The 14,345-nt window shown below is 42.7% G+C and overlaps 1 protein-coding gene across 1 annotated transcript in view; it reads left to right on the top strand.

Moving 5' to 3' along the window:
- The window catches only part of CTTNBP2NL (CTTNBP2 N-terminal like), a 94,974-nt gene that overhangs the window by 71,541 nt on the left and 9,088 nt on the right, over positions 1–14,345 (top strand). Inside the window, exon 3 of the mRNA XM_077294903.1 lies at positions 10,219–10,452. Coding sequence (XP_077151018.1) covers positions 10,219–10,452 — 234 coding nt within the window. The remainder of the gene's footprint in view (positions 1–10,218; positions 10,453–14,345) is intronic.

The following is a 14,345-nucleotide window of genomic DNA, read 5'->3' on the forward strand; positions in this document are numbered from 1 at the left end:
TAAAAGATGTAAGTTTACATCCTACACAGTAAATCCTAGACCCTCGGATATGAGATGTAGGTGAAATAAACATCTTGCAGACAAACAGATTAGATCTAAGCACTATAATGCTCTGGACTGGTATATCTGTGTTATAGACATTTGCCCTTTATAAATGTTTTTTAATGTTTTTATTTGGCTTGTTATTAAACAAAAACATTTTTCGGTTATGCTTGTCTTTGAATGCGTACTTTGAGACATGAAATTTATGGCAGCAAAACTTTTCTGCAAATATACAGTACATGGCCTAAATATTGTGCACTCGTTCTGCTTAAATTGATCCTCGTTTTTTTTGTGCCAATAATTCCTTTTCTTTTCTTATCTCTTCTTAGCTATCAAATTAGTTGATAAATGTTAGTCCTTATGCAATCAGTACACATGCTGTGAATACTTGAAATATTTCTAGATATATAGCCGACTATAAATCCACCACTTTTACAGCAATGTGATAAATATGACCGGTTTAGCTGGAGCGTTATCAAGTGTCTACCTCCGTCATGTCAGGTCTATCTCGCTGAACTCTCCCAGGCCCCTTCTCCCGACTTCCCTTCCTGTTTACTATGCCTGGTATCATAAAGGCTCCTCTTATACCGGCTGCAATGACATTTCCAGGCACAGAACGTCTTTCATACAGCACTGGCGGTTAGCCCACTTCAGCTACTGTAAAGTTGGGCTCAGCGGCTGCAGATAGCGGTTAGCTCCCAAGCGTGTTATACCACAGATCCAGCGACCTCATCGGAATCCCTATTAACCATTTTTTCCGATAGGAGATACCGAAGTGTTAAATAACAGCCATTATTTTCTTCTGCTCGGACAGAATCCACACTGTGTAGCGACACTCCACTTGGAATATAAGATTTGGGCAGAGGAGAAGGATCTGAATGAGTCTATGCCAAGCCATGTGCTGCACACAGTGAGCTGGTGTTTGCTTCTGACGTCACAGTGACCTCTTAGCCACACGCTGACTACTCTAGTAGACTAAATACAAGCATGAGGTGGTCTTGTAAAAGCTGTATGCTCCAGGCAGCGGAAGAGTCAACAGCTTTTTTTCTAGCAGATTTCTGGATGCAGTGAAACACAGAATCCCATTCAGTAGTTTTCTTATAGTGTAACTCATTGCGCACTGCCAATATTATTAATATGCGACTAATTTATTTTAGGATTTAAAAGGTTGATCAAGATTTAAAGGGAATCTATCACAAGGTTTTTGGTACTTTATCGGAGAGTAGCATAATGTAGGAAAATCGACCCCGATTCCAACAATGTATCACTTGGTTTACTGGTGCAGTAGTTGTGACACAATCTGTGATTTTAGATGTAGCAGAGCTGAGAAAGATAGCCCCGCCCACACCACAGCTTTCTGTGTACATTGTCCATTGATGGTGGATTGCTTATCAGAGGAGGGGTTGTGGTCTAGACAGTGATAATTTCCTGGTGATAAAACATTTATGGACGGCACGGTGGCTCAGTGGTTAGCACTGTTCCTTTGCAGCGCCGTGGTCCTGGATTCAAATTCAACGAAGGACAACATCAGCAAGGAGTTTCTCTCCATATTTGCAAGGGTTTTCTCCATTACTCTGGTTTCCTCCCACTTTCCAAAGTCCTACTGATAGGGAATTTAGAATGTGAGCCCCGATAGGGACAGCAATGATAATGTGTGTAATGCACTGAGAAATATGAAAGCGCTTTATAAGCAAACCATAATAAGATATTAAAACATCACACAGTCTAATAAGTGACACATCCCTGTGTCTCAACCCCCATCTCATGTGGTCTTTGTTCAGCCATTATGGCTGTATATTTGTGGTAAGAACACTGAACCTTCTCCTGCAGGTTTGGCTGTCTCTACACGCCGTTGAGCATGCCAGTATGATCCTTCCCCAAGTAGACGGAGTCCTATCAGATGGTGCCTATGCAAAATAATAATTATGAAGCAAATGGCTATTCTTCCTTTCATCCAAATGACTCTGCTTTCAGTGATGGTACAAAACACCAGAATCTGTTGGTCCGGTTGATACTTTTCTAATGTGGCACTTAACTGAGTTTTCTCTCCCATATTGTGCACCCTCTCCCTTTCCCTGCAGGAAAGTCTCGCAATCACAGGTAGAAAGAGAGAGGAGATTGTCAGCCCTGAGCTGACATCAGCCAGGCACAGTGTGCTGTAGAATCTGTGAGCAGCAGCACAGCCAGCTAGGTGAAGCAGAGTGTTAGGAAATGAAGACTAATTAGGAAGTACTAAATTGGTATTTATGCGCCACTAATGTTTATACTTAGCAGGGTTTGAAGGGCCACTATGTATAGTTCTGTGTGGTGGCTTCATACGGATCAGAAAGTGGCTGATACAATTATTTGGAATTTATCCTAGTCATATAGATCCCAACCTGGTAAATTTCCCAGCTCTTAGGAAAGTACTTTCCCGCTTCTCATCTCCCCAGTCATTTCCTGCCATTCTTTGATAATACAGAAATATGTGCTGCTCCTACTTCCAGGACTTTTGTTTATTTCCTTCCATGCTTTTATTTATGGAACAAAAGCAATTTCTCTGCAGAAAATGCGAAAATGATGCTGAGATAAAATATGTATGGGCCTAAGCTGTTATCTATAATACCCAGTGAAAAATAGTTTGAAGCCTTGTAGCCCTGGAGTCATCATATTAGATTCATGGAGATACTGCCCCCAGATCAGATGGTAACGGCTCTAATGGTGGCTGGATGTAAACGGAGAACAGACCTGTGGAGTGACCATTGTCGAGAACTGAAGCTCTGCTCCTGTTCGGGTGAATAGGACACACCTTACATAATGGTTAGATATAATGGGGAGGTGAGGAAAGAGGCAATCAGATACTCTATGAACAAAAGTACTCAGATACCTACACATTACCCCTACAGGAGTTATGACCTCCCATTCTAAATCTATATGCTTTAATATGGAGTTAATCCCCACTTTGCAGCTTCAATTTTTCTAAGAAATTTTTGTTGACTCTTGACGTTCTACAAGATTTTGGTTTGTGTTTGTGAGAATTTTTGTTCATCCTGGAGAGCATTTGTCATTTGTAAGGTCTGACAATGGTGCTGGATGTGAGGTCCTGGCTTTCATTCTCCATTTTATTTCATCCTAAGGGTGCTCGATGTGTTTAGTTCTCTGTGCGGGCCACACCAAACCTGCCCACCATGCTTTTATGGACCTTGCTTTATGAAATTAAAGGGAATCTGTTAGTAGGATCAACCCTCCTAAGCCGTCTATATGGGCATGTAGGTCATATGATGCTGAATAAAATGATACCTTGTTATCTGCAATCTAATGTAAATGAGCTGTTCGGGACTATGGGCCGGACACTGATCTGTATGAGCATCTCTCTCCAGGGCTTATGTTTAATAAAAGGGGAAGTTACCAGTGTATCTTTGTTTTCTTACATACACATTTGCTGCAGCTCTCCCAGCTCTGCTGTATTGCAGCACTATTACTACACTGGCTGACTGTGAGCTGGAACTAGTATTGATGGTAATAATTACAATTTTATTGATAGGTTCCACTCATAGACCATTCTTCTTCCAATACATTAGACCAGTTTCTGCACAGTTGAATATTGGCCTATGGATGCACTGCACAGAACACAACCATGGGCTTATTAAATAGGACTAAGCTTGGCATCAGTCACCTAAGGTGAGCCCCTCTGCCTAGAATATCAATACATTACACACTTATATGCCACACTATTTCTATCGGGATGATATACGCCTTTAATCCTGGACCTATTACACGGACACTTTCCCGTTATGTTAGGACAATTGTGCAAATTACTTTCTCAGTAGCTTGCATATAAGAGTGAAAGTTTATATGAGGCCGTAGCTGCCTGTGCAACCACTGGATGATAAATTAGGACATCAGAATGAAGATGAACCAATATATAAAATGCACTTTGCATATGCTACTTCTTATGACCTATCATATACTAGTGGTTGTGGTGCGGATGGCCGTATTGTAGCTAATGGGACACTTTATTAAAAGTTAGCCCATATGTGGGAGTTGAGACCATTTGCTTATTTATTAAAGCGACAGACTCCATCTGGAACTCATCTGTAGTCCCGTGACCTCAGTACACAGTTCCCATGCTAAAAAAAACACTGATATTAGGGGAGGAAAGCACAACATTTGTTCACCGAGCAAATAAGATCTCAACTAGTGCCCATAATTACCTGACCAAAGCCATATACTGTAGGCAGGGGCCAAAGTCTTGTGCACGGAAATAAAGCCAATGACCATTAGAAACTGGACCCTAATAAGTTATTATGTGTGGTCATGTCTTCAGTTCTGCTAGTGTTCTCAGGGACATCATTACAAAATAATAGTTACCATTTTTTTTTTCACGAGGATAACCTTTTCCTTATTTTTGTGGGTGACGCATCACAGGATATTTGTCACAATGGATATTTTCATATTTTGCATTTTATATGTATTAGATTTGTTTTATATGGTCAACACCATGTATTTTTTGTCTTTTCTCCACTGGCGTTTTCTATTTCTGCGTTATATAAGTAAGTCATGTGGAAAGGAATCTGTCTCTCCAACCTTACAATATGACCCCTGCTGACGTATAACACATTGTACAGATCTTGTTTATGTAACGGTGCCGTTGTCAAATCCTGACAGGGTGTAAAAGTGTGCTGTAATTGTAATGCTTGTTCCCATAAAAACCAAGTTATCCCCTAAACATTACTTGCTGATCAATGGGGGTCTGAGAGTTTGGAACTATGGATAGGGGATAACTTTTGGGGTATTTTTGTGAACAGTTCTTCAAAGGTTCCCAAGTAAGAGGATAAATAGAATCAACAAACTGAACAAAGATGCACCCCAGTAGAGCCTGCTCGAAAGGACTTTCCAAGTGAAATAGCAATAATTTATAGTATGTTTTGTTTTTTCTTTTTTGCTAATTTAAAGGGCCACTGTCGCCCCCCTCCAGCCGTTATAAACTAAAAGAGCCACCTTGTGCAGCAGTAATGCTGCATTCTAACAAGGTGGCTCTTTTAGTTTTAGGTTCAAGCATACCCCAAATAAAACGTTTTTATACTTTAGCCACAATTCCTTTCTCTAGCCAGGTAGGCGGGTCCTAACTCCCCAGCTTGGCCAGCTCCTCTGCCGTCACTCACATCTTCCTGCGCTTTCGCAGACATCCACAGATTAGGGCAATCACATGGCAGTGACGTCATCGCAGGTCCTACAGCTATTTGCTGTGCAGCAGATCCATCCTGGTGTTCTGTGGATGTCTTTTGTTCTCTGGTATCAGCCATTACATCAGACGGCCAGAGCTTACTGCGTCTGCGCAGGACACCAGTACACAGCGCAGGCGCCGGATTTGAAACGATAACAGCGCTGAGGGGGCGGCGCCGAAAGCGCAGGAAGATGTGAGTGACGGCAGAGGAGCTGGCCAAGCTGGGGAGTGAGGACCCGCCTACCTGGCTAGAGACAGGAATTGTGGCTAAGTATAAAAACGTTTTATTTGGGGTATGCTTGAACCTAAAACTAAAAGAGCCACCTTGTTAGAATGCAGCATTACTGCTGCACAAGGTGGCTCTTTTAGTTTATAACGGCTGGAGGGGGGTGACAGTGGCCCTTTAAGGGGTTATTTGTAATAATGTCAGTATGCGGGCAGACCAAGAAACCCAAGTCTTAAGCTAATTTTTGCTTCTTCCATCCCATTCGAGTGGATAATTATTAGGCAGGGAAGTTGACCATCTTGGGCATGGCTCCTTATTGGCCACCCTAAGAATCATGTGTTTTACCTGACTCTAAACTTTGCGTTTATCAAAATCTGCAGATCAATATGCAAATTCTCTCTCCTCCAGGAGGAAGATGACTTGCTCTCAGAGCCACATTTAGATAGTGGCTCAGCAATTCAATGTCCAACCCATGAGAAAGGGTATCGGCTAAACAGAAATGCCCATTGACGTGGTTCTTGCTCCTCATCAATACAGAGCAGGGTTAGTTGTCTGATATTACAGTCTTCCATTCTTCCTATGCCAGCTGGATCTCCACAAGGAAAGTTGGTACCCCCAAGAATTGTAGGTCATGCCATGGACTGCTGTAGGTAAATATATGCATCATTTCAGTTTGGCACCTCTCAAATGACGTTGGTAAACAGAACTTGGAGACAGACGTAGTTTCATCCATGCAAGGAACTCTGCTCTACAATAAGGGTGGAGAATCTAGAGAGTGCAGACAATCTCCTCTTTCTGATCATTCTAATAGCAGCTGAAGCAATGCCAGGGGAATGTGATTTATTACTAAATTTGTTACTTAGGGAGATATGTATATGTGATCCATCATAATGAATGTGTCCACTATGTGCAATATAGTCAGGAGGGGACGACCTATTTGCTGTTCAGTTTGCATAGATGCCAGGACAGAGTGGTCAGACCAACTATTTAATATAGTAGATGAGGGAGATATTGGACAATTCAGTTGATCTAACTTACGAAATATATAAAATATCACGATCCTGTATTAGAAGCTGCCTTTATTGGTTACCATTAGTGATGAGCGAAAGTTCTCGGATAAGGTGTTATCCGACACGCTCATGTTCTAACAAGGTGTCTTTGGCGTGCTCGAAATATATGTTTGAGTGTCTTTGGCTGCAGGTCTCGCAACTGTTTGACAGCTATAACGCATGCAGGGATTGCCTGTTTGTTAGCCCCTGTATGTGTTGCTGCTCTCAAATAGCAGCGACACATGCAGGCGCGGGGACGCAAACATATTATTCGAGCACCCCAGAGTCACTCAGTTTAGCACCCGATCATGCTCTGAGTGATAATCAGTGTTGAGGGAACGTGCTCAGATAAGGTGTTACCATTGCTAGCCCAAGCCTGTTTCACTACACCTACTTGTATGCGACAAAAAATTGTGCTCTGTGTTTTGCTTGTTCAGCTTTGTCATATGGTCATTGTGGTGATTCAGGTTACCAGTACTGTCCACATTTTAATTGCTGTAACCACGGGAGGAATCGATGAAAGAATGGGGACTTGGATCTTTGCTGTATCCCTAAGACAATACTGATCCATGCGAAACAAGATGAAAAAGCAACTGCAGTTTTCACACAGGAAAGCTTCATGTAAAAGTCACTTTAAATTATTGTGTTGTTAACGAAGTATAAGAGACTATTTGACCCAGTAATCAAGTATGTCAGGTATCTCAGGATTGTGTCAGAGCATATGGGTGATGAGCACATTTGGTGATCATTGGTAAAAGTGAGCAGGAATAAGAAGCAGGTAGGATGTCAGGCAGTAAAGCTGGCTTTATAGGGCATAAACAACAAACCCACACCCACTAATCTAGCACAATAGGCTCCAAAGGTCCTCACTCAGCATTTGATCAGGGCGGTGACCAGCCAATAAAGAAGAGATTGTATAACACAAGATAAGGGCGTGGTGAAGTGTCACTTTTCAGGTACTGATCTGTGCCACAAGAAACCTCTGAGCGCTGAACACCTCTGTTTACCGGCTCTGGTATTACTAAAGCTTTGTTTGCTGGGTCATTAGGGATCTTGAGTTACCTGAACCGATTAGGTTCTAATTGGGTGCGTAATAATACAGTCATAGTAAAGCACTTTACATAATCCAGGTCTCGTCCTCTCTTCCAGGTGTTGTGCACCTGGACAACTCTGTGTGACAGGTCACCAACAGTATGGCTGCCGTTACACCACCTAGTTGTCATCCCGCACACCATCACGCCAAGTCCCAGTGCAAAAGTGCTGCATATCACAAATAATGAATTTATGTAATGTCTCATAACATCACATGGATATACTGTATGCAGCATCCTGAAACTGCAAAAAATCCAATATTGCCGGATACATTCTCATTGTTTTTCGCTGACTGCATACGGTATATGACCTTAGAGGTTCTTTGCTGTATTGTCTTACCTACGGCAGCACACATAATAGCTGTGTTGTATTATGGGGCCTCAGAAATGCTAGAGAAGAGGTGCACTCTGGGAAATGCCTTTTAAATCCCATCTATAAATGAGGAGTCTGACGCGCACTGCTGTGTCGACTCTAATTACTCGGCCTCAGACTTAGAGAACACTGCTGGCTTTACTGCCGAGTGATCCCACACAAATGAAATACAGAATGCATCGCCATTACGTTTCACTTCGTAGTTGTGACAACAAGTTTTACGTGTCTGTTTGGTTTTAAGTTGCCGTCTGGTAACATGAGATTATGGGACAGATCTTCACCACGGTCCCACCCAGTCTGGTATATTATTCCTCTGACTACTGTACAGTCTCCATTTCCGTGTGAACATATTACAATACTGGCTGGCAATGCCACATGTTGAATAGCTATTACAAGCTGTAGAGAGTTTTAAGTGTTATGGTTTGTTTAAAGTAAGCCTCCATTTCCGAGCACCTTTACAACATTGCCCACATTTAATTTGCTGTGTAACTTTTCTTTATATGTTGGTTTTGAGTTATATGATTCTTCTCAGTTCTCATCTCTAAGGTGAAGTGCATTAAAGTGCTGGTTTCCTTTTGATAAAAGAAGTGCATTGTGGGTGCTTGGATGTCCTCGTCCACTGTAGAGCTAAACCCAGAGTAAAGTGCAGATAAGCGGATACTGTTCCCATAGACCATTGGTAGGATTTGGAAGGTAATTATATGTATAAGAAGATAATGACCTCGTGTAACACCGTACTTTATGTCCACTAAAGCCGGCCATGCACATTAGAAGGCTGTGTGCCAAACGATGCATTGGCCTACTCTCCCGTGTAGAGGAGCGCTCACTCAGATGAGCTCTCCTGTGTTCTGTCTGAGAAAGCTGCTGCCAGACATCTCTGCCAGTGGCTTATCTCTTGGATAACAAAGCGATTGGAAGTCCTAAATGGGACATGCCAGATTCACATCTCCCCCTGAAAGTCAGTAGGCTGGCCCCCCCAAACACATTAGGGTCAGCAGGTTTAGCAGTCTAGGGAGAATGACGCAGTCAGACCTCTTACACAAACAATCGCTGATCAACAATTTATAAAAAGTCAACTGGTGAGCATTTGAAGATCTTTTAAGGCATATGCAAAAAATTTTTTCACCTGATTCCACCTGAAAAGCGCTGCCAAATCGCCGCAAACAATAGCATAATTCACAGCAATGTAAAAACTGCATTGCTGTGCACCTGTTCAGTTTTTTGCTACATCTATTAACTGCTCCAGGGTTCAGAAAGATGTCTAAAATAAGTCACTTGCTTCCAAACCAAGCCGTCCGCTTTTAACAGTTGAAAATACAGGAAAAAGACGATTACTTCAGAGCCTCCGCTAAAAACGACCTAGAAACAGGTCCACGGGTGTCTTAAACATCATGTGCACATACCTTACATCTGCTAAGGCAACTGTATTGGGGCACAAAATGGTTAATATGATTGTTTGGTCCAAATGCAGTTCTTAAATATAGTTGTATGCACATCCCTTTTGTATACATGGAGAGGTGCTGCCAATAACAATATTAAGGCTTGCATCAAAAATTTAATTAACCGATATAAGAGAGTAGTTGCTGGTTCGTCGCCTGACTGCTGCCATATTTACATAGACCAACGATCAGGGGCGAACAGGTTTGGCTGATTATTGAAGTCGTTGAATGGGTCTTAAAACAATTGTTAAAAGTTAAAAAAAAAAAAAAAAAAACCTTTCAAAAAGGGTGTCACTCCTATTTTCCAGATATTTGTATGTTCTCCCCATGTTTGTGTGGGTTTCCTCTGGGTACTCCGGTTTCCTCCCACATTCCAAATACATACTGATAGGGAATGTAGATTGTGAGCCCCAATGGGGACAGGGCCGCTGTGGAATTAATTGCACTATATTCTCAAGTAAATCAAATCTATAAATTGGCTTCTGCCACTTGACCACATCACAGAACCTTGCTTTAATTTCTTTTTAATATAGCAGCCTTAGACGCCTAAAGACCTGTACTGTGTATTGTATGTTTGGCATATGACTTTCAATAAGGAGATATTCACCCTTAGAATCAATACTTACATACTACGGTATATGATGGCACATTGAGTATTTATAGCTTGGTGATATGGAACAGTAGGGACACCGTGCTACCAGATTATGGATAGGAATACGTTTCAATATTTAATATTATTTTGTATTTTCTTTTCTTAATTCGTCTATTTTGTGTCTCTCTTTGATTTTCCAGGCACAGCATAAAGACCGATTCATAGAGGAACGCTATGGCAAATACAACATCAGCGACCCGCTGCTTGCCCTGCAGAGGGATTATGAGATCCTTAAGGAAGATAATCATGGGCAGAAACCACCGCCTGTTTGTTCCAATCCCTTGTACGTCTTGAGCGAAGTGATGAAGCAATGCAAGACTATGCAGGAGCGGATGCTGTCTCAGTTGGCTGCGGCTGAGAGCAGACACAGAAAGGTGACGCTTTGATATATGATGGCATTATCTCTTTTCCTCTTGGGTGTCCCGGATGTTCCCTTAGCACTTTCTGATCTGTAGATTCAGCAAGAAAAGTTTCCTTTAGGAGCTGGATGAGCTCTGATGTGTGCAGATCTACCAGAGGCTTTATGTATATTTGAGGGTTGAGTTCAACAATGCAACCTCTTGTAAAGCCTTCAAATCCCAGCCTGGTGTATCTAAACCTTGTCAGCCTGATGGAATGTCAAGCACTCTCTGATGTCACCTCCTCAGCTTTGTTTTTTTCCCGAGGCTTGTGTCTTTCTAAAAGGCTATCTTCAAATGTCAGAATCATTTAATCTCCAGCAAACTGCCAGGTTTCCCCCTTGTAATTTACCAAAAAGAGCAAAACCAATCCCAATGTGCATTGTAAACACTGTAACTTGAGCCTTCACAGCTAAAAATCTCAGAAAATCCCATTAGTTGTCTTAGGGCTGTCCCACACGTCCAGATAATTCCGGTACCGGAATAAATCGGTACCGGAGTTATCCGTGTCCGTGTGCCTGGGAACTCACGGAGGCCATACGTGCGGCACACGTGTGCCGCCCGTATGGCGAATGGGTACCACACGGAGCGTGTGGTACCCACTCTGCATGGTGCTGAAGCTGCGATTCATATCTTCCCTGCAGCAACGTTTGCTGTAGAGAAAATATGAAGAATAGTGTTTAAAATAAAGATCTATGTGTCCGCCGCCCCCCCACCCCCTGTGCGCCCCCCCCCGCCCCCTGTGCGCCCCCCCGCTGGTCAGAAAATACTTACCCGCTCCCTCGCTCCTTCCTGGTCTGGCCGTGGCTTCTCCTGCATGCGGTCACGTGGGCCCGATCATTTACAGTCATGAATATGTGGCTCCACCTCCCATAGGGGCGGAGCCGACTATTCATGATTGTAAATGATCGGCCCCACGTGACCGCATACAGTAGGAGGCGCGGCCAGACCAGGAAGGAGCGAGGGAGCGGGTAAGTATTTTCTGACCAGCGGGGGGGGCGCACAGGGGGTGGGGGGGCGGCGGACACATGGATCTTTATTTTTAACACTATTCTTCATATTTTCTCTATAGCAAACGCTGCTACAGGGAAGATATGAATACCGGCTTCAGCACCATGTGGGGGGGACAGCTCTTACTGTAGCGCTGTCTCCTGCACGCACACGGACCCCAGACGGAGAATGTCCGTGTGAGGTCCGTGTTTTACGCGGACCCATTGACTCTATTGGGTCCGTGTAATACGTGCGCTCCCACGAATACTGACATGTCTCCGTGTTTGGCACACGGAGACACGGTCCGCAAAAAATCAATGACATCTGCACAGATGCATTGATTTTTATGGGTCTACGTGTGTCAGTGTCTCCGGTACGTGAGGAAACTGTCACCTCACGTACCGGAATCACTGACGTGTGAAACCGGCCTTATACATGTTTTGACCTGAACTCGTTTCCCCATTCTTGTTCATTATTCATCAGGATGCTTTTTAGAAGGTAACGGTGAGTTCACGGTGAACTGGTGGTAGCTATGTGAGGTTTCCAGATTTAACAACAAGTGAAGCCATACTAAAATTATTTGATTTATATATTCACACTTACCACAAAAAGAGAAACACTCTTTTTAACCCCTTCATGACCCGGGTATTTTTGTTTTTCCGTTTTTCGCTCCCCTCCTTCCCAGAGCCATAACTTTTTTATTTTTCCATCAGTATGGCCAGGTGAGGGCTTATTTTTTGTGGGACGAGTTGTACTTTTGAACAACATTATTGATTTTAGCATCATGTACTAGAAAACGGGAAAAAAATTCCAAGTGTGGTAAAATTGCAAAAAAAGTGCAATCACCACACTAGTTTTTTGTTTGGCTTTTTTACTAGGCTCACTAAATGCTAAAACTGACCTGCCATTATGATTCTCCAGGTCATTCTGAGTTCATAGACACCAAACATGTCTAGGTTCTTTTTGTCTTAAGTGGTAAAAAAAATGTCCAAACTTTGCTGAAAAATAATAATAAAAAAAAAAAGTGCCATGTTCCGATACCCGTAGCGTCTCCATTTTTCATGATCTGGAGTCGGGTGAGGGCTTATTTCTTGCCTGCCGAGCTCACGTTTTTAATGATACGATGGTGGTGCAGATACGTTCTTTTGATGGCCTGTTATTGTATTTTAATGCAGTGTCGCAGCGACCAAAATAAGTAGTTTTGGCGTTTTGAATTTTTCTTCTCGCTACGCCGTTTAGCGATCAGGTTAATCCTTTTTTTATTGATAGAGCGGGCAATTCTGAACACGGCGATACCAAATATGTGTATATTTGGTGTTTTTTTTTATTGTTTTATTTTGAATGGGACGAAAGGGGGTGATTTAAACTTATATATTTTTTTTTTTTCTTTTTCATATTTTTTAAAACATTTTTTTTTTACTTTTGCCATGCTTCAATAGTCTCCATGGCAGGCTAGAAGCTGGCACAACTCGATCGCCTCTGCTACATAGGAGCGAAGCTCAGATCGCTCCTATGTAGTAGAATTGTTGCATTGCTACGAGCGCCGACCACAGGGTGGCGCTCATAGCAATCCAGCATCAACAACCATAGAGGTCTCAAGGAGACCTCTGGTTGTCATGCCGATGCATCGCTGACCCCCAATCATAGAGGGGTCAGAGATGAGCGCATTTCCGGCCGGATGGCCAGAAGCGCTAGTTAAATGCCGCTGTCCGCATTTAACTAGTTCATAGCGGTTGGTGAATCGTGATTCCACCCGCCGCTATTGTGGGCACATGTTAGCTGTATAAAACAGCTGACATGTCCCGGCTTTGATGTGTACTCACCGCCGGAGCCCGCATCAAAGCAGGGGATCTGACCTCAGACGTACTATCCAGTCCGAGGTCAGAAAGGGGTTAATGAATCACATGTATGTATTCAATAATGAATCCGCACCTCATAATGGGCACTGACACTTTGTAGTATTGAATATACAGTGGGTACGGAAAGTATTCAGACCCCTTTAAATTGTTCACTCTTTGTTTCATTGCAGCCATTTGGTAAATTCAAAAAAGTTCATTTTTTTCTCATTAATGTACACTCTGCATCCCATCTTGACTGAAAAAAAACAGAAATGTAGACATTTTTGCAAATTTATTAAAAAAAGAAAAGCTGAAATATCACATTGTCATAAGTATTCAGACTCTCTGCTCAATATTGAGTAGAAGCACCCTTTTGAGCTAGTACAGCCATGAGTCTTCTTGGGAATGATGCAACAAGTTTTTCACACCTGTATTTGGGGATCCTCTGCCATTCTTCCTTTCAGATCCTCTCTAGTTCCGTCAGGTTGGATGCTGAACATTGGTGGACAGCCATTTTCAGGTCTTTCCAGAGATGCTCAATTGGGTTTAGGTCAGGGCTCTGTGTGTTTAGGATCATTGTCATGTTGGAAGGTGAACCTTCGGCCAAGTCTGAGGTCCAGAGCACTTTTGAAGAGGCTATCATCCAGAATATCTCTGTCATTGGCCGCATTCATGTTTCCTTCATTGGCAACCAGTCGTCCTATCCCTGCAGCTGAAAAACACCCCCATAGCATGATGCTGCCACCACCATGTTTCACTGTTGGGATTGTATTGGGCAGGTGATGAACAGTGCCTGGTTTTTTCCACACATACCGCTTATAATTATCACCAAAAAGGTCTATTTTCATCTCATCAGACCAGAGATTCTTATTTCTCATAGTCTGGGAGTCCTTCGTATGTTTTTTTGTTTGTTTTGTTTTAGCAAACTCTATGCTGGCTTTTTTATGTCTTGCACTGAGGAGAGGCTTTCCGTCGGTCCACTCTGCCATAAAGGTCCGACTGATGGAGGGCTGCAGTGATAGTTGACTTTGTGGAAATTTC

This window comes from Ranitomeya variabilis, chromosome 3, assembly GCF_051348905.1.
Source record: "Ranitomeya variabilis isolate aRanVar5 chromosome 3, aRanVar5.hap1, whole genome shotgun sequence".
In the NCBI taxonomy this organism is placed as follows: domain Eukaryota; kingdom Metazoa; phylum Chordata; class Amphibia; order Anura; family Dendrobatidae; genus Ranitomeya; species Ranitomeya variabilis.